This window comes from Salvia hispanica, chromosome 4, assembly GCF_023119035.1.
Source record: "Salvia hispanica cultivar TCC Black 2014 chromosome 4, UniMelb_Shisp_WGS_1.0, whole genome shotgun sequence".
In the NCBI taxonomy this organism is placed as follows: Eukaryota; Viridiplantae; Streptophyta; class Magnoliopsida; order Lamiales; family Lamiaceae; genus Salvia; species Salvia hispanica.
This window is the reverse complement of record NC_062968.1, coordinates 7,171,856-7,193,448: the sequence shown is the minus strand read 5'-3', so window position 1 is coordinate 7,193,448 and position 21,593 is coordinate 7,171,856. Positions and strand designations below refer to the sequence as shown.

Here is a 21,593-nt window from a genome sequence, read left to right as displayed (position 1 = left end):
AGAATCAAAATAAATATATTAAACAAAATAAACAATGTTAAACGTGCGTTGAACGATGATGGTGCTCATATAAAGAGCTCACGTAAAGTATGTAGCATACAATTTCCCTCAAACTGACAAAAGTGTATATATGGTTGAGACAGATTCATTAATGTGATCGATCCTCCTCACTTGAAGTTATGAGAATGGACATAACTGATAATCTTAAATTGTCTTATTTGATGGATTTGGAGGAATTGCATTATCTCAATTGTTTCATCAACTGCATAGGAAAAGTGATGATCATTTGAATGATTTTAATTTGCGCTATGGTGATAGAGGGAATCACATGATTTTGGTCGTGATTGGGTGAACTACTACATAATTGATCTTGATCAACAATGATCAATCTGGTTTAAATATACACTACTTAATAATGATTGTAATCATACAAAATTAATGAGCAAATTGATTTTTAGTTAATGCAGGATCAATTCTCTCTCAGCATATATGCATTCGGTATTACTAGTGCTGATGATGATTGATTTCCAAGGTCATCAACTACTCCTCTTAGGCTTTTCCCAAAGTCAATAACTACTTTTTAAACATTTCAAACTCTTTCATTCTTTCCTTGACATCTGATACTTTGGCTTAGTACAAGTCAACATGTGCAAGAAAACAGGAAGCTCTAATATTTTGAATATTCCAGAGGTGTATCTAAATCCCACCTCAAAATCTAACCTACTTCTTTTCTTCTCTTTTTTTCTGGGTCAATTTACACTAGATTATAACAACTGAAATGTGACAGATGGCAAATTTCACCTCAGCAGAGGCGAAACCGGTTGCTCTTCCTTGCCAAATTTCTTGTTAATTTCTAGCTGACTGCATTCAAATTTGACTGATTCAGAGGTAACGGGCTCGATTCTTCATCAGGTGCAGGCGTTGCCTGTTGCTGTCGGTGGCGTATGATGGAGGTGACTGCTTTGAGTATAATGCAGATCGGTATAATGATCCCAGCGACTCGTAGCAACAAAAGCTGTTTCATAGGTTGAAAGAGAATTGAGGAAATGTTGAATGCTGCTTTCCAATTTCTGATTTTCATATATGTTAGTAGAACTTACCATGATCAGTGGGAGCGAATAATTCCCCGCTCGACTCACAACTACCGGAAGAGTATGCCGCATAATCAGGAGCACCATGAACTGCATTAAGTTGAGAACAAACAAGATGAATCAAGACCACAAAATGTTGTTTAAGAGCATGGTAATCATGAATCAGTATAGCATTAAAATAGTAGATTTGTTTACGATTTCTCAACTTTTTCTACGAAAAAGAGAGAGAGGGGGGCTTACTATTAATGCTAATGTGCGGCAGCAGACTATGCTTCGTGACGTGGAAGCAGCATACTCATCGTATTCTGGATCGAGGAAGCTATGATCAGCAGCAACCATTGCAATAATGCGCGGATTGTTCAGATCTCTTCTTGCAATTTGCCAATTCCCCCTGATAAGAATGGATCTTTGTTAGTGCAAGAAACTATACAAGGGTGCATAGGATTGATCCTTGTTTGTTTCAAGCTATACAAGAATAAGAATTAGAATTACCTCAAGTTCATCGGAAGTTCACCCAAACGGAAAATTGGCGGTGGTGCAGTGTATCCTGGCTTGAATTGCTGCAACATAAAGTGACACTTAAAGTAAGAAAGCAACAGAAGAAGCAAACTCAACAAGAAACAAGAAGCTATAAACTAACCTGATGGCATATCTCACACATGGTGTCACCCTTCTCGTTGCACCACTTTTGCACACATCTACGATGAGCATACTGACAAAAAAAGCCGATAAGAGTATACACGTTACATCTCCAGTACTCCATAAACCCAATACAAAAAAAAGCCTTCAATTCCTTTATATGGAAATTATGTTCGCACGTCTAAGTTTTGAAACGAGGGAATAAACGACCACACCTCTTTATGCTAGTCCGCTCTTTCAAAGATTAAGGCCTAGTGAAAACAGAGCAACTAATCCACCAACAATGAAATAAAAAACTCATCTTGGATGCATGCATAAATCATGATCAAGAATTTCAAATTGGAAATCTTCTAACCATAAAAAAAAAATGACCAAAAATCTAATTAAGGAAGTAAAATGAATATGAAGTGATAGATTACAGAGTAATTAGCAACCAACCTTCAAGCTTCCAGAGCAAGAGCATGGAGCCTCCATGCTTGAATCAAAACCTTCATCTTGGCATATCCGACACTCGACCACCTTCCTCAGAGACAAGCTAGCCTCGGAATCTTTCTGGTACGAGTAGTCGATTGCTACTTCATCGACAGTGATGGGGACTACGTGCTTCAATCTACTCTCGATTGCAGCCTCAAGGGTCGACTCAGTAAGCAAACGATCAACCAGCAAAACGAAGTGATCCCCCATTTTGAAGGTTTTGCACAAAGAACACTCACCTATCACAAAACCAGAGCTTCAACATTACCAAATTAGCTCAGGCAACATGTACAAAAGGGCTAATAGGTTGAATTCAAAGTGTGGTGTGAGTCAACCATAATTAAGTGTTTATTGAATAAACAACACCTTAAAAGATACTGCCAAGCCCTTTGAAGATAATGTCAAAAGGTGGAATCCCAATTCAAGATTGGACACAAAGAGAGAGGCTTTAAAGAGAAAAACAGGTACAGATTATTTTCTAATACTAGTATTTTATTTATAAAAGGTCTCTTCTTTTCTTCATAAGGAAAGGGAGAAACAAACCCTTGGAATCAAATTTTTCAAAGAATCAAAAAATAACAAAAGCCCAACACACCGAAACATCAAAAACAAACAATTCAAAGATGGGATTGGAATTAAGCGAATACAATCAAATGCTTTGTGAGAATTGTGAGAATATAAGCAAAGATGATGGTGTAATTGGAATAAAATTGAGATACAAAGTAAAGGGAGAATATACATATAATCGAAAGAGAGACTTACAAGAAGGGTATCGAATAATCTGAAAGCTAAGAAATCTATCCTTTTCTAGCTAAAGCAACAGATTGAGTGTTCAATGTAATTCAAAAATATGAATTGTTCAAATAAAATTTTGTTGTATGCAATCATGGCCTCGAACATATATGTATATACGCGCAAAGAGAGAGAGAGGATAGAGAGAGTTTTTTGAAGTACAAAAAATAAAAAATTGGGGAAAATGTAAACAGTCCGAGAATAGTACAGTGTCTTTTCTTTAACGGTTTAACCATTAATTATTACAGTACCAGCGGCATTTGTAAGAATGAATATAGAATCGAATCTTTACTTTTCAATTTTTCTCCAATTCTTTGCATCATTTTAAAAATTGAGTTTTTTCACTGTATTATTTTTAAAAATATTCATTGCGGAATTTTTAATCAACGGCAGTGAAACGCTTGCTCTCACCTTCCGTTACCTTTTAAGCCTTGAATCAGTTAATTATGAAGCGGAGTTAATGGAACGTCATGTCCAGATGCTTAATTGAAGATCGCAATTAGATTAATTAATAAAGTGAATTAGTGTTAATCATTATTTCATACTCCTAATATTGATTGGGAGGTTACTTTATTAATTGAACTACATACTCGAACTTAATTTTATTTGAATATTGGGTTCTGCAACTAGCTACTTTGTCCGATTTTTTTCGCAATATATTGGACATTATGTTTACATTTTTAGTAGCCAATTGGTGGTTGACAGTTTACTTAGCAATTAATTTCATCTTCTATTAAAGTTCGACGATTCAATTTTATAATAAATAATTTATTTTTCATAATTGATAAACTACAGTTTCCGAACTGCATTTAATGATTTTTTTAATAATAATTTTTTTATAATATCGAAAATATTCCTTTTAATGGACTTTATGTAGTTCAAATTTTATATAAAACGTAAGATGATAGAAATATATATAGGAGATGGTTCATTTTAGCACTTTTCTTAAAGGCAGAATACAAACTATATTAGTACAAAAATTGATTAATATCAGCTGGAATCACAAAACATGTTTGTTCGCGGGTCTACGAATAGCAATTCTTGACTCAGTATTAAAAATCGATATATTTTGTAATGTCAACTAATAATATTGTATCATAAAAGTAATATGGTTTTTATTTCTCAAAGGTTTCGCTAGAACTGCCCCCTATATATAGAAAGTTTAAATTTATTAAAATAAAACTAAAACTTCGTATGAAATAACTACATTTTATAATTAAATGAAGATTTAGATTTATTATAATAAGCATTGATGTGAGTATCAAATTAAACATAAAACATTGTTTTAATGGATAAATATAAGTTGGCTTTTTAATATAAAATAAAGTTTTAAATCTTTTTAATATAGTATAAAATAAAGTTATTAATCAAGAGAGAAAATGAGAAGATAAGAGAGAGGAAATACTGAAATAAATTAAAATGGTCAAAATTATTCTTGAGGATTAAAAAATTACTTAAAATAAATTAAAATTTTAGTCCGGAGATCTCTAGTGTAATTTATTTTCATGAAAAAATATGCATCCTGCATTCAATATATATATATACCAAATTTAAAATTCACTCTATTTTTATTTAATAGCCACATTTGGGCTTAGTTTAAAAATAAAATTTGAATTCATGGTAATTCTACCCCATATATATATACTGTACTGTTGCATATAAAAATAGAATTCTTCAATGAATATTGAGTTAATTTAATATTAAATGATGAAAAATGTCTCTTCATAATTATACTTGTTTACAAAATTTTATAATGAGATTTTAGCTTAAGATTAGAGGGGTGGAAGGCAAAAGAGCAGTTTAAGAATCTATTTGATAAGTAAATCATATTTTAATTAGTTGGTGTTGACATGTAAGTTGATCGGTTAAATTGAAGGACTTGATCTTTTCAAAGAGTGAAGAACATATTCAAATCAAAAGGAATAATATGTTGAACAGATTGGTTCAAATACAATTCCAATTTCTCCAGACAAATTCTGCCACAAAACTTTGACTGATTAAATAAAAACGACGATGATTCATAAATCATGTAACTTAAGTTAAGCGTGTGCAAGTTGATTTGGTTGGAACACTTGGGACAATTACTATAGACAAAATTAGAAATAAAAATTTAAACCATCGCACTCGAAACTCAAAAGTTTGAGGGTTTGGTTTGTTATGACGATTTGATAATAGCTTTCTCATTGGTTTGGTTGGTCACCTTTCGTATTTCATTAGATACAATGCAATTTAAATACATGATTAAGAAATCTATGATTTTTCTCGCAAAATTGATCGCATAGAACAACTACTACATGATTAGTAAGAAATTTTATTCACTAATAAAACTCGATTAAAATTATTTTTTATAAACCATATCAAATTAATTAAAGATGCTTCTAAGAGGATTATTAGAAATGAGTCACTCACCCCTTAAAAGGCTTTATAAGGGGGAGAGTTATTCATACTTGTATAGACAAGCTAGGATCATCATGTGGATAGGCAAGAGAAGAGATAAAGAGATAATTCCATCATCGACTTGGGTCCGCTCTGATATCATATTAGAAATGGGTCACTCATATAGACAAGCTAGGATCATCACCAAGTCGATGTGGGACAAAATTTAAGAGTTTTAAAGGATTCTAACAAAATAATAATTGCATATTTTCGAACATAGAAACCTACACGATAAAAATCTAATTCGTTGTACTTATCTATGCTGAGCCTGACACGCGGTATAATGCCAGTCAAGATTGTGTTACGATGCCCCAATTCAGTGTGTACCATGCCTTACATTCAACAACGTATATAATGTTGAACAAAATGTAATATGTTAGAGCATTTTCGATTAATGAAAATGAATGTTGTTAATATTCCAATAATTTGAATATATATAATGTTGGTGGGATATGATCAAATACTAATCATCTTAATGTGCTACTTGATAAAACACATTATATTAAAAATGTCAACACAATAATATGATTAGTGTGTCAATACAAATTTATCTTGACATTTACAAAATGTCAACACAAATTTGTGTTGACATATTCATGTCACTTTATTGATATTTTTAATATAGTGTGTTGATTTAGTTAGCAAATAGCACATTAAGGGGGTGTTCGGTTGGCAAGACTAAATCTCATTATTAAATATGTATCATGTTTGGTTCATAAGATTGACCCTCACAACTTAATCCTAGATGGATAGTTTTATGATAATTAGTCATAGCCTTCTCCCTCCAACTAAAATAATCTCACAATTTAATCCTAGATGGATAGTCTCATGATAATTAGTTATGGCAACCGAATGCCACCTAAGATGATTAGTATTTGATCACATCCCACCAACAAAATATTCAACTTTCCATGTTTAATTTTAGTTATGTACTCCTATAGTCCTATTTAAGATATGATTGAAAGTGAAACTCAAAAACTTAACATAAAGGAGGCATAAGAAAGGATGAAATAGGTACAATAATTACTCTACTCTTATTCACATATTATATCTATATGATTAATTGATTATGTACTGTTAGCCTGTTAATATGAAAATAACATTGAAAGTAGTTGTTTTAATTAAGATATATTGATGAAATCCAAAGTACATAGAATAGGTTGAACAACCAAATGAACCAATACAGAATCTGCTATAGTTATATAAATATTGGACAATCATGAATCATGATGTTGACCGTGGAAGTCGAGATTAAATAATTCGAGATTCCTAAATAAGGAAAACCGATTATTGTTTGAAGTTTTATAGTTGGACTAAATAATTTCCTAAGTGATACGTGTATTCCACGTGGAAAATGATGGTAGGCAGATAACCTTTCTTAGTAATTTGAGCAGGTAAGTTAGATGATCAAACTTTATCGTTTCCTTTTATACTCCTCCGGTCCCATTCAAAGAGTCCCGATTTACCATTTCTAGATATCTCACTTTAAAAGTCTCGATTAACATATTCTATAAATGATAATAGGCTTCACATTCGAGTAACTTTTTTTTCACTTATATTTTATTATAAAACTAATTAATATTATTCTCTCTTTTATTTTACTTTCATTTTACTTTAACTATTTATTATCATGTTCTCAAAATAGGTAAAAACGAAACCAATCCCTTGAGTTGAGATGGAGGAAGTATAAACAAAAAGCACTCCAGTCCCCAGCAAAGTCAAGTTCTAATCACAAATTTCTCATTCGAGACTAAATAAGATACTCCCCCCGTTCCTGAAAATTTGTAACATATTTCCATTTTCATCTGTCCCTAAAAATTTGTCACCTTTCACTTTTACCATTTTTGATAGTGAACCCTACATTCCACTAACTCATTCACACTCACATTTTATTATAAAACTAATATATAAAAGTAGGACCCACATGCTACCAACTTTTTCAACCCACTCTCTATTAATTTCTTAAAACTAATATATAAAAGTAGGACTCACATGCTACCAACTTTTTTAACCCACTCTCTATTAATTTCTTAAAACCCGTGTCAGTCAAATGGTGACGAATATTAGGGATGGAGGGAGTACTAGACAAATACTATGTCTGGGCTAATTTATGATTTAACCATTGGCCCAATTATAATATTTGGCCCGATTTATTCCAAGTGATTGTTTTGATTCTTGATTATGGCTTATCCTGAGAAATACTAGTATAAGGATATCAAACTCGTCTTTTTTATAAAATTTGGCCCAGTTATAATATTTGGCCCGATTTAAGCCAAGTGATTGTTTTGATTCTTGATTATGGCTTATCCTGAGAAATACTTAGTATAATATCAAAAAGCCCAATTTACTCTGTTTCCTAGTTCAGTCGTGTAACTTAACATTCTTAATTAAAAATTTACTACTCTCCTCCTTGTCTCATAAGCAATTCGAATTTTGTTGGATGCCCAATCTAAATTGAGGTGTTCCTCTTTTAGCAAAATATAACAATTAGTTTCTCACCTATTTTTTTTTCTCCACTCTTTTAATTTATCTTCTCTCATATTTTATTTTATCTTTACTTAACAGAAACACATATCTTATGATGGGATGAAAGGAGTAGTACTACTATTTTTGAAATTTCACAAGCAAGGCCGGGTAAAACCACTTTTACTAGTGAAATATATGTTTTATTTAAGTTTTAGGAAATTATCAAGTGATCTGTGATACTCCAAAAGGTTTATTTAGAAAAAGCTTCAATTTGTAAGCTAATACCTCAATAAATAATCTTTTTCTTACTAAAATAAAAAATATTTTTTTAACAATATAAGCAATTCAAAACATATTTTTTTGTACGTGCATAAAGAAACCAAACCCAAAAACCCGATTTACTACATGCACAAAGCCACAATTCGGAGCATTTAATACTTTATTCTCTTTACTAAAATTATGTTTGGGTGATGCTAATAAAATAACACAATATAATTAGCATGGAACAATTTAATAATACGTCTTTAATATAAAGAGATCTGTTGCTTTACGAATCTTGCTTTTTGCATGCTGTAGAGATATGAGGGTATTAGAAAATGGTACGTGGCTGATAACACTTTGTTCTGTGTCAACCATATAGTATTTTTTTTGCAAGTTTCCACAATGATTAGATTTTATTTGGTGCCACTTGTTATTAATTTACACTTTCAGTTCGATAATTTTGCACTAATTGATTCTCAATTAACTTTTTTATTCATCTTAGTAACTTTATCTTTTTTGCTTTAGTTAATAATTGATCTAGAATGCCACAAAGAAATACTTTTAACAAAATTGAGTAGTATCTGATTAAAGTTTAAGCATGATTGGAACTGGGTTTATCTTTAAAGATTAACCCCTACATGGCTACATCATGAAAACATGTGTTTACAGTATTTTTGTCCAAATTGTTTAAAATATATCCTTAATGTTGCAATCTCAATTATACTAGCAAGACAAATTCTTACAAAACTCTTATATAGTGTATTTAATATTTTGCAGGTTTTTGTTTTTTTGGAATTGAAATTCTATCGCGGTTACTTGTTTCATGTATTTTTCTCTAATATTTATAATCTAATGGCTTTTTTTTTATTTAATCAAAGACACTCAGGGTGGGCTGGGAGTTTAGGCAGACTCCCAATCGGTGAATAAAATCAAGATGTATCGTTCCAAAACGTGACTCAAGCTCAAAAGTGACTTTATTCCAAAGATAGAACAAGAGACAATAATAGGAAGCCCACGAACCCAAAACCACCACGCTATCAAAACTAAACTAAAACTAAAACTAAAACTAGGATGAACAAGTGAAATAGCTAAAAACAAAATATTATAGACTAAACTAATAACGGGATCAATCCACAATCTCTACGAAGTGTACCAAACTTTTGATTTGTAATGATTTTAAATTTTCGGAAAAACCTTAAACCTTGATATTTTGTAATTATGCATTAGTCAAACTCAATTGGAAGTTCTATGTGAAATTCTAATGTACCAATATTGGAAATCTCTCAATATTACTTTTCTAATGGTACGCAATATATAAATCAAATTTAATTTCAATAAAAAGAGAAAAAAATCTGAGTTTCACGGAAACAAGTCTGTAGCCTTTTTTTGGATACTTTCAATAGCCAAAGCCCAATAAGTAAAATTCGAAAGCTTCCATAAAGAGCTTAATACTTTTAAATTTTACATTAGATTTCGAAGAACCAAGTTTTAACCTCTGAAATTTTTGCTACGCCTGATTCCAACAAAAAATATGCTACCACTATATTTTTTATATTAAAATTATAAGTATAGTTAAAATAAAATTTTTAGAAATAGTCTTTGTATTTACTCGTGATTAGACTTATTTCTATTAAACCACAGGCTAAAATTTCAAATATAACTAATTACTAATAATAATAATAATAATAATTTAATAATTTATTATTGTAGTATAAAATTATGAAAATAGCAACGATTTCTTTTTAATTATTGGGAGGCGAAAAACCACTATAGCTATGTCAATGATTACTACATACCTAATTCTTCTGTGGTTTAGGCAGATCGCCTACTTTTTATCGCCAAATGAAGAATAGGTGACTCACGAATCGTGAGATCATATCTAATTAATGCTAATCATTTTCACGATTTATACCTATATTATTTAAGGGAAATGCTATGTGGCCACATTATGGCCAGCCATAAACTGGTTTAATTGCAAAAAAATTGGTTTTCTAATAAGTTCCGGTTCAATGCAAATTACTCTTACTTTTATACCCCTGCATTATTTTCCCACCTGCCTTTTGACATAGAGGTGCTTCTTTTACATTTTCATTCTTTCTCATCCTTTCTCTCTCATCAATTCCTTTCATTCTCTCTCATCCCTTCCCTCCCTTCAATTCCCTCCCTCGCATTCCTTCCCTCTCAACTCTTCTTTTTTTACTTTTAAATTTTTTTTTGTTTTATCTAAAAATTTTAAATAGATTGTGTAAAAGTTTATGTGAAATTATCAAGTGTTTTACATTTATTTTCAGATTATGTAAAAATAAAAATTGGATAGATTTAGGATAAGAAGTATAGAATGTATATGTGTTTTAGTAAATGTCTAAATGAGCTCATTATTTTTTTGTTTTGTTTTTTGTTTCATTTCTCCTTATGGTCATCTTATAGTAGTATCATCTTCCGTGGATATTGGATTCAAAGCTGAATATATGCTTTCGAACAAACAAACAAAAAAAAATATTGAACTCTTGGGCATAATTTAAAGAAAAAGATTGTTTGATTAAATAATTTTTTATTTTGGTCAAATTTAATACTATCAAAACATAGATATATAAAGTAATGAATTATTTTCGTTCAATTATTTGATTGGTAAAAGAAATTTTATTGACATTAGTATTTGATTAAATAATTATTTTATGTGATTAGGATATAATATCACAAGATAAATAGAACAGTTAATGAATTATTAAAAGAAATCTCTATAAATCTCTAATATTTGATTAGGATATAATATCACTAATATTTGATTAAGTTGATTTTTTAATATGATTAAATCTCTATAAATATACATATATATATATATATAATAGTAGCAATAAAATGAAATATACCAATGAAAAAGAAGTTTTCTCCATATTTATACGCCACCTCTTTTATTAAATGATGATTATATTTTAGAAAATGAATTACTCTAATAGCTATTGTAATGTAATTTGTTTTGTTAATTTTTAATGTTAATAAATATTATCGTCGTGAATGTAAAAGATTTTGTATTGATTTCTAACTTTGAAACTCTAAAATGTGTAATTAATGCATGACAGCATAACTTTAATTTAAATTTTCAAAACTAAAAAAGGAGGGATTCTAATATACTAACGAAAGTATGGTGGAGGGTTAACAAGTCATTTTAAGTTATCCACTAAGTACATTTTATATTTTAATATATAATCAATATTTCAATTTACTAATATAACCTTGTATGGCTGGCCATAATGTGGCCATTTAGCATCACTCATTATTTAATACTAATCGCTTACATGGCACCCTTGCATTGCATGTATAGACATGTGCCTCTCACGTCAATTCATAGCAACAATAAACAATTAATTATATCGTCGAAGATTAGCATGATAGTTGGGTTAATTAGATTGTAAAAAGCTTACTTACATTCGATATTAATAATCAATTTACTTTATATAGTCAAGTATAAAGAAAAATACAATTCGAGTTTTCGTCAAGATTCCTCCCATGCTGTTTATGGTAGTGTTTGAAATTCTGAATAATTCAATTTTATTAATTTATATAAAGTGTGTGATATTAATTGGAAGGCAGAATATCATGTGAGTCGACATGACTTTAAAAGGAGTACTACGTATATTAATGGTATATATAGTATAGGAAGATGATAAAAAATAGTTATAAATATATCAATGACTCAGATTTATATAAAGAAGGAATTTTCATAATCTATAGGGCTAGATGTTTATTATTATGAACCTAAAGACTTTAACAATTAAAGAGTTGAAATTAAATTAGTTCCCTGTTCTCGTAAGAATTAATGGCTTTCATTTGAACTATTTTTACAAATATTATTAGCTTGCATGAGCAAATTAAAGGACAAAAGGGAAAAAAATGATAATAGAAGTGAATATGCTAATTGACAACCTTCTACTGAGTTAATGTTTGATACTTATTTATGTTGGTACTAAAGTTAGGTCACAATACCAATTTAAGTAAGTTAGTTAAAATTAGAAATGACCCAGTGTTTAAATGGACGACGATGAACACTGGCCAGTACAACTGTACCCCCAAAACATGTGTATTTAACTATATATTGTAATAAAACTTACAATGAAGCAAGGTAGTCCAGTGTTGAAACGTCACTGGCTTCTCCTAAAAGATCTAGGATCGACTCTTGGCTGTTGCGGATTCTTTCTGTTTTTATTCTTCCACTTGTATTTTATTTATTCTACTTCTATATTAGTGTAGTTAGTATATAGACTACAGTTATGATAAAATTCTTTTGTTTTTTTAAAATAACTGCGTTTTTCTTTAATAATTATATTACTATTTATATAGGAATTACAAATAATTTATCAATTGGATTATATTTTTTCCTTTTCTGTTTTTAAAAAATAGCTTAAACTTTATTAGAATAATTTAGCTTCAAAAGATTTAGTATTTTTTATTATAAAACTCATCCATAATTAATAAAATATAACAACTAATAAAATGAAGAAATGATCGATCAATTTTAAAGCTCTAATGTAAATATCACACCCCCAAACTATAAATTCTAGATCCGCCACTGACGATGAACCATGCATGCATAAATCATAATAAAAGGACATTAATTGAAATCTGAGTAATGACTTTTTTCAGTTGAGATTGTCGCACAACATTTTTCCCAACACATGCAAGAAATCGTTTCAAATCATTACAAAATTTCCTCATCACAAAAAAAATAATACTTGTAATAGAAATAATACTACTACTACTACTACTACTACTAATAATAATAATAATAATAATAAAAATTATTATTATTATTGTTATTATTATTATTATTATTATTGAGACATAAAGGTACTGCACCATGATTTTCTATGCCTCGTGTTCCAGCTACAGTTTCAAAAGTCCATAAGTGTGCTGAAACTATTGGCTGAAAATTAGTTTTAATTGAAAGTAATGATAATTTGGTAGAAGAGGCAACGTTTAGTTAATTAGACAACTGTCCATGTGATATAAAGTTAACTAAATAGATGGCCCAATCACAAACTCCTTACATACTATAACCATATTTATATATAGTACGTAGAGCAAACAGTGTAGAAACTAATTAAATGCTCCCAATATTAAAATTAAAAGAGTTAGATTGATTTAGTATTAGTTTATATAGAATCATAGATGGCCTCTTTGTCATTCAGTTGTAGTAGTTTTTGCAAATCAAGAAATCCCTATTTCTCCTGCAGGCGCAAGGTACAACTTATTCCACAAGCCAGATTCCAGAATTTAGGAGATGAAGGTATCTTTCATGCTTTACAATGATGTACTTTGATCTACAACTTGACCTAATTTCTATTGTGGAACAATTTTTTGGTAGAAAATCTCAAACACGCAAATAATTAAGAGAGCTTTGTTTTATGATTATATATGAACCTACACATAAACAGGAAATTGGATGATTAATTTGGTTTTGTTTATAGTACCTAAAATAATCATGTATCCATATATAAAATGAATAATTATATGTCTAAATTGATGTTTATGACTCTCCTTTTCTCTCTAATATGTAAATTGCCAGGAAAGTCTCAAAACGCAGTGGATACAAACATGAGTGTTTTGATAAGGAGAATGGAAAATTTGAGGATGAAGGAAAGGCTCAACACATATCATTACAAGATGGAGAAAAATGGATGGAACTACACATCCAAATACGACGTCGTACACAAACACAAGATGCATAATTTTCTTGTCACCTCATTCCAACTTGCCCATATAGTTTGCACAACCATTGCCCTTGTTTTTCTCACTGGCTCTCTTTTGATATTCCTAGTTTCCTTCATCTTCTCCCAATCCATTAATTAAAATAATACAGGTATGTATGTGTTTTTGTTATAGACTCTTTCTCCTAATATGTTAGTCACTTGTAAGAGTTTCATGTTTAGTTTGTAACCATCGCACTAACGAGAACGTTTTCCTTTAAAGGTATCGATCGGTTGTTATTAAATCAGTGCAAGTTGCCGGACATCAGTAGAATTCTCGCCCAATATTTTGGGATGCACTCTCATATTTGGTCAGCTAACAACTTCTTAATCCCTCGAATATAACAAATCAAAACGCAAAAAAAAGAGACAATAATAGTCGACTTTAAAAAAATATTTGGGAGAGGAGAATGATGGGATAATATTTATATATATATGGACCGGTTCCAGTGAGATTTTTTTAAATGTGAAATATTAGAACTGAAAATGATATATATCAGTTCTAATATACATTAATATCAGTTAGAATCACAAAATATATCGGTTATCAATATTGAGTAAAAAACTGATATTCATGAATCATCAAACTAATATTGAATAAAAAACTGATATGTTTTGATGTCAACTGATACCAATATAGGGATGTAATCAATTGCTAACTAATTACCAATCCCAAATTGAGACCAATTTTCAACCATTAGATTAGAAGATCTTGTGGTTAATATAATGTCAATTGTAATATATTTTAAATTTAAATAATTATTAATTAAATTAAAAGGGTATTAATGTGAAATCCTATATGTAGTAATTATAACTAACTACTTTCTCTTTCCTCAAAATCATCTCAAATCTTTAAATTTACGTAACTCTCTCAATTTAAATTATTTTTTCGCCAAAAAATATATCAAATTAAAGATAATTTAATAAGGATTCCAACGAGATGTCAATTGCATATGTTCCGACGACGTTCGGATGATGAAATTTGATATTTTTTATTTTAGTTTTCGTAAATGTTGATAACCAGATTTTTATCAACAAATACATCAAAAAATATCAATAAAACCATGTAAAAATCTCAATAAATATGTGTTGATATTTTCTTGTACTAATGTTGATATTCTTATATCATATTGTTGATATTTGTAATACACAATGTTGATATAAAAAAACACCCACGAAAATTATCATATGATAACATAATGACGATATTACCCTTTTGTTGATATTTTGTCTACTATTTATTGAGATTTGTGAGCTTTAATCTCATCCACTCATTTTAAAATCCAAGGGTGGAGATTTAGTCTTGATTTTGGATTAGGGTGCTATAAGCATTAGAATAAAACCCTACCAATATATTTGCAAACTGATATAGTTTACTTTCTGACTTTATGGAAAATTTTGCCATAATTCATATATATATATATATATATATAGAGGTGTATTCATATGCTTTTCCTATTTTATATGTTTTTTCCTTTTTAATCTCAACCATTCATTCTTAACATCTAATGGCCGAAATTAAGGCCTGATTATACATTTTTTATTAATTAAAAATATGGAAAAGGGCTTTTAAGGGAATGACAACATTGGTGGTTATGGAAAGTCCATAATTTTCTCCTCACCAAATATTGCATCGGTTTTTTTTTTCTTCTCCCAGATTTTTTTTTTCTCTTTCATCGTTCTTTCTTCTCTTTCATCTTTCAACGTTAGTTCTTCGGTAAAAATCCGGTGGTAAAATCGTGCATTATAAATTAATTTTTTTACATTATTTGTTTAGTTATATGCATTTTAGTGTGCACAATGTATAACATTAATTTGTTCTATGGTTTTTTATATATTATTCCCTGTATATTGTACATTATTAGGCAATAATTTATAATTATTAAGTTATCTGAAGCAATTACCAGTTTTGTGAAGCAAACATTTTGTACCTACATATCCAAAACTTTCTAAAAACACCTAGTTCAGGAGTATCCAAAATATTTAGTACCAAGAAATCCAAAACATTCTAAGATATCCAAAGCATTCGAACCCACAAATTCAATGTCCATCGTGCATTCCCTGTATAGGTGGTCAACCTTTTTCCCTCGTGCCTTCCTCTTTTCCCCATCTTCATTAGATGTACTAGCCTCTACTGTCTGTTGTTCCCTAAGTCTCTCCCTAAATTTGTGGGCAATTGCTAGAGGCAGAACATCATCCACAGCCTCATCTATAGCCAATCTTGGATGTTTGGTCGCTGCAAAAATGAATAAGTAAACAATTTACATTAATTCATAATAATAACTGACTAATATACATAGCGGACTTTATAATAATGTTAATGACCAGTACAATAATGCAGAAAATGCTCTACAAAATCTCAAAAATACGTTTACAACTTCTACAAACATTAAATTAGCTATGGAATACAGTTGTAATGCCAAAAAACATCAAAAGAATGCACCAAGACTATTAAATAATGCATGAAACTTTTTTCTAGAAGCAATAAAGAACAATAATGATGAAATCCAAACAAATAATTCAAATTATGTATTGAATAATGCTTAAAGATTTGCAACCAACATCAATAATGTTGGTATCCAACCGAATAATGCAGATAAATATCTAATTAATGCAGAAAAAAGGAAAACGGCTTATAGCAACATTCACTGAGAGATGGAATACAGTTCCAAAATGTTGTATAATGCAGAATTTACTGATAAAAAATGCACAATTCCATCCGAAATGCCCAGTAATACTGGATCCATAGCTCACTAATTGGTGAGATCAACAAAATAATGCACAACATGGTTTGAGTAATGTTAAAACAATGGATCCAAATTTATGAACGAATAAAACAGATATGCAATAGACTTGTAATGCACAAATAAAGGCTAACAATGTTCAAATACTGATAATTAATGCATCAAATGGTATAAAACAAACATCCTAGTCCTTAAACCTCACTACTCAGTAGTGGACATCTCCATCCACATGATCAATACTACTACACACATATATCAGTAATGGTGCAGACCAACATAATAATGCAGCCTTTGAAATGACTAATGTATCACAAATGTACACCAATTTAAGCAATAATATAACAGAGTTGCACTGGACATGTAACGCACAAATAAAGACTAACAATGTACAACTACTACTCAATAATGCATCATACTGGTATTTAAGTAACCCACTAGTTTGTAAAACTCACAAGTTATCAGTGGACACCTCCAAACACATGACCCCTTCTACTGAACGCATAAATCAATAATGTTCACTTCCAATCAAATTATGCATAAAAGTCACTGAATAATGTAACAGAACCGGTAATCACTGAGGCAAGCATAAGACAGAGAGACAATGGACTTGTAATGCATAAAATAAAGTCAAAAAATGTATAGAAAACGTTCAATAATGAACAAAAATAAGGACAACAAATAATCAATTTCATACACATGGCGCAACGGTCTCACCTTCGGACTGCGTCGGCTGGCTTTTGAAGGGACGGCCTCTCTTCGACATCGCAAATCTAACATACACAACGTCAATAGAAACCACACCAAATTAGTCTGCAGACCCAACAAAATTAACACCTTAGTTTCGGAGTCGTGGATTAAAAACAAGATCACCAATTTCATGTCGATTTCATCCCCAAAACTTACTGTCAGAACACATACCACTAACAAATCAACAATAAACTTCCAATTTTGCATAACCCAACATCTAATACTCACAATTTCACATTTTATCTAAGAAATCGCGCTAAAAATTGGAACTTTTTAAGCGTACCGTGGATGGAACACCGATATGAACAGTGGACCGAGGGCGCGCACGAACTGCAGCGGGATCTTCAACACTCGGAATCGTCGCCGGTCGAACCTTTTCACGGTGTCAATCGAAGTCGCGGAAGTCCTAGGGTTTTCAAAGGCGGCGGCTAGGGTTTGACGGATGTTGAAGAGGAGAGGAAGTTTTTTGATCGTGGTGTGATGGATGGAATGACAGAGGAGCGAGAAGGTGAAAGGTCTATCAAATTGCCGCTTAATTATCGGACCTTCCGTTTCCAGACAGTATATGTTTACTATTATACCCTGGTAATGCACGAAATTAGACCAATAATGCAGGACGGGATTAAATTTGATTTTTTAATCTAGATCCTCCACTACTTTCATCCAATGGATGATATTTAAAAGGAAATAGTATCTAAAGGGGTGAAAGTAGTTTAATACTCTCCTCTATATATATATATATATATATATATATAGAGTATATATATATATATTTTTATATAGGGAGGTAATCAATTGCTAACTAATTATCAATCCCAAATTGAGACCAATTTTCAACCATTAGATTAGAAGATCTTGTGGTTAATATAATGCCAAGTGTAATATATTTTAAATTTAAATAATTATTAATTAAATTAAAAGGATATTAATGTCAAATCCTATATGTAGTAATTATAACTAACTACTTTCTCTCTCCTCAAAATCATCTCAAATCTTTAAATTTACGTAACTCTCTCAATTTAAATTATTTTTTCGCAAAAAATATATCAAATTAAAGATAATTTAATAAGGATTCCAACGAGATCTCAATTGCAAATGTTCCGACGACGTTCGGGTGATGAAATTTGATAAATTATATTTCAATTTTCGTACATGTTGATAAGCAGCTTTTATCAACAAATGCAACAAAAAATCTCAATATATTGTAGGCAAAATCTCAATATTATGCATGTCCAATCTCAATAAAAATGTGTTGATATTTTCTTATCCTTGTGTTGATATTCTAATATCATATTGTTGATATTTGTAATACACAATGTTGATATAAAAAAAACACTCACGAAAATTATCATATGATAACATAATGACGATATTACCCTTTTGTTGATATTTTGTCTACTATTTATTGAGATTTGTGAGCTTTAATCTCATCCACTCATTTTAAAATCCAAGGATGGGGATTTAGTCTTGATTTTGCATTAGGGTGCTATAAGCATTAGAATAGGACCCTATATATATATATATATATATATATAGGGATGTATTCAAATTCTTTTCATATCTTTTGTCCTTTTTCCTTCTTAATCCTAGCCCCACGATTTTGTCATCTGACGGTTAGATTAATGCCACGTGTCATTTAATAATGCACATTTTCATTCTAATAATGCACAGCGGTTAATAATGCAACATTATAAACTAATAATGCACATTTTCATTCTAATAATGCACAACGGTTAGTAATGCAACATTATAGACTAATAATGCATTGATCACAACCATCCAATTCAAGGATCCAAGGGCTGAGATTAAGAAGGAAATAGGACACTTAGGGTGCAAAGGAGCCTAACGCACCCCTATATATATATATATATTATATACTCCATTTTTCTGAAACAATATCACATGCGATGTCTCTAGAGTCTAGGGGCGACACATGTTAACCCCTACCATTTTTTTTGTGAGTTTTTGGATTTATAAATTTTGGAAACTAAGTTTAGCTCCTATTAAATTAATGAAACTGAAGATTAAATGTCGGAAATGTTGCAATATTGGCATCCACTGTTTTGAAAAGGAAGAAGATACACAGTAGAGCTTTATTTTTGCGTTTGCTCGGGTGTCTCTTATAATTGAAGGACCGCAAAGCTTTATTATTTGTTAATTTGAAAAAGATTTTAATTTATTTAGCATCAAAATTACACATTACTAGGAATATCACGAATATAGTGTGTGTGGTTAGTAAATTTTGAATATAAACTAAATTCACATGTAGATTTTCTTTGCACGAAGTGTTTCATGTAGTGTAACGTGAGTGGATACATCCAAATTACAAATTAGCACTGTACAACATTTTCTAACTATTATAAAGCCCTTTTAAGATTGTTTGATATATGTCATTTATATAAATGGAAGTTGAAACAAACCTAATAAAGTGCATCCGATATTGGAATTATTTCTAATACATGTACAGTTTATATATAATTATATTATCTCAAGGGATAGACTTTATCAATAATTATGATTAAAAAAAAACTTTAAAGCTAACAATGGCTAATATGGCAAGTTAGATATATTTTAAAGTAAACCAATTGTGGGATGACACTCTTCCTAGGTATTTACACTTGCCTCTCTTTTTATTAAGCACTTGGAAATCCATTGCTCTATTCATGCTTTTGTAGATTACATTGAAAGATTGAGTTAAAATAATACTCTCTCTATTCGGGGACGGAGCCTGAATTTTAACAGTGGGGTCTACACTACCATTAAAATTTATTGCATGTGATTAACAGTGGGGTATAATTAAAATTTTCATATACCATAAATAATTTATGAATACATTTATTTATATTTTAAATATATATATATATAGGATTTTGATCAAAACAAGTATGGCCTTAAATAAAGAAATACAGACCATTTCTTGTCCATAGGATTAGCCGATCTCATCTTAAGATTAGATTATCTAATGGCTGGATTAATTTGTCAGATATTATTAATTTAATCACTAATATTCATAAAAGGTTACTTTTGTCAATCCATGATGTCGTTGGTTATGAAAATTCCTATAATGTTGCATATTTGAAGCTGCTCGGGATGTGATAGTACAAGTGTAGTGTGTATGTAGTGTTGCGATATTCAAATAAGGCAGGTTCCCCAGATCCAGCAAGTCCACTAGATCACTTGGTCTAGAAACTCGTAGGTTGTGCGGAATCCCGGTCGTCGGACACACAAGTACTTCCCCGCTTCAAAAACCCTCAACCACTTTACTAAACCTAGTATAGGGAAGTAGGGATCGATCCCACAGAGAAGGATGCGTAAGACTCGTAATCAAGGATTTGGGAGTATTTTTGGTGTTGGCTGCTGCCACGCATTTTCTTGGTTTGAGGAAAATTAAAATTAACTTGACTTGGGAATATTAGAAAGAAACTTAACCTAACAGCTAGACCTAGGAGATAATTCTACGGTGGGACCACATCTAAGAAAAAGCAGAGTACGACTGGAAAGTGGCAGAATAACTAACTCTCGTACTAACTGACAGTGACATCGTCTTCTACAACCAAATTCGCATAAAACTTCTTGAGAAAACACATAAGCAAATAAAAAACAGGGCTACTAACTTGAAATCAAATCTAAGCATAAATAACGAAGAACTTAACAGATCTGCATACCTAGACGAAGTGGAATAGAAAACAAAGGAAATTAAACAAGTCTATCAACTACTGCTTCTTTCACACGCCAAAACCAGCTTCAGACGCTAAATCCACTCCGGATCCAAGAGTCCGACACGGACTCCAAACAGAAGAAATTCTCCATCACGTCAGATTTACAAATTTAGGCTCCGAACACTCAATCAACCACAGATCTGTCACCAAATTCTACATCAAACACCTCAATAACGAAATAAGCAGAGATCGACATAGCAATTTAAGAATTACGCTAACAGCAGAGAAATCTAAGCAAGATAACTTGAAATAAAACAACTAAACTCCGATCCATGAGCGATAAGCAGTTAAACATTATCAACATCAAAGTCGACTCCCAAAAGTGAAGTTCGACGGTGGAAACTTGCAAAAAAAAACAGCTGAAATTAAAAACAATTGTATCTTCGCCCTCACTGGGACGGTGTTACCAAACTCGAGATCTTTAGAAAGTACCCCCCCTATCACGATTATCCCCAGAATTTTTCCCAAGTGTGTGTGTAA

General features: G+C 30.8%; 1 protein-coding gene across 3 annotated transcripts; it reads right to left on the bottom strand.

Annotated features, from left to right (window-relative positions):
* Positions 1-648: 648 nt before the first annotated feature.
* LOC125219712 lies at positions 649-3,154 on the bottom strand. Of its 3 annotated transcripts, none has more exons than XM_048121756.1 (7): positions 2,967-3,154; positions 2,169-2,460; positions 1,732-1,803; positions 1,584-1,651; positions 1,332-1,482; positions 1,101-1,181; positions 649-1,015 (listed from the first exon to the last, which is right to left on the bottom strand). In XM_048121756.1, the coding sequence occupies exons 2-7, from the start codon at positions 2,412-2,414 to the stop codon at positions 854-856; spliced, it is 780 nt and encodes a 259-aa protein (XP_047977713.1). In that variant the 5' UTR covers positions 2,415-2,460; positions 2,967-3,154; the 3' UTR covers positions 649-853. The 3 variants fall into 3 exon arrangements, with proteins under 3 accessions (XP_047977713.1, XP_047977712.1, XP_047977714.1); XM_048121755.1 differs by having other exon boundaries at positions 2,169-2,443; positions 2,967-3,153; XM_048121757.1 differs by lacking the exon at positions 2,967-3,154 and adding an exon at positions 2,571-2,902 and having other exon boundaries at positions 2,169-2,443.
* Between the last annotated feature and the right edge of the window lie 18,439 nt (positions 3,155-21,593).

Excerpts from the sequence above, each read along its gene's own strand:
- LOC125219712 (XM_048121756.1), bottom strand. The coding sequence starts at position 2,414 with ATGGGGGATCACTTCGTTTTGCTGGTTGATCGTTTGCTTACTGAGTCG. Across the intron at positions 1,182-1,331 it reads GCCGCACATTAGCATTAATA|TTCATGGTGCTCCTGATTAT; the intron begins GTAAGCCCCCCT and ends AACTTAATGCAG. Across the intron at positions 1,016-1,100 it reads ATTCGCTCCCACTGATCATG|CTTTTGTTGCTACGAGTCGC; the intron begins GTAAGTTCTACT and ends CCTATGAAACAG.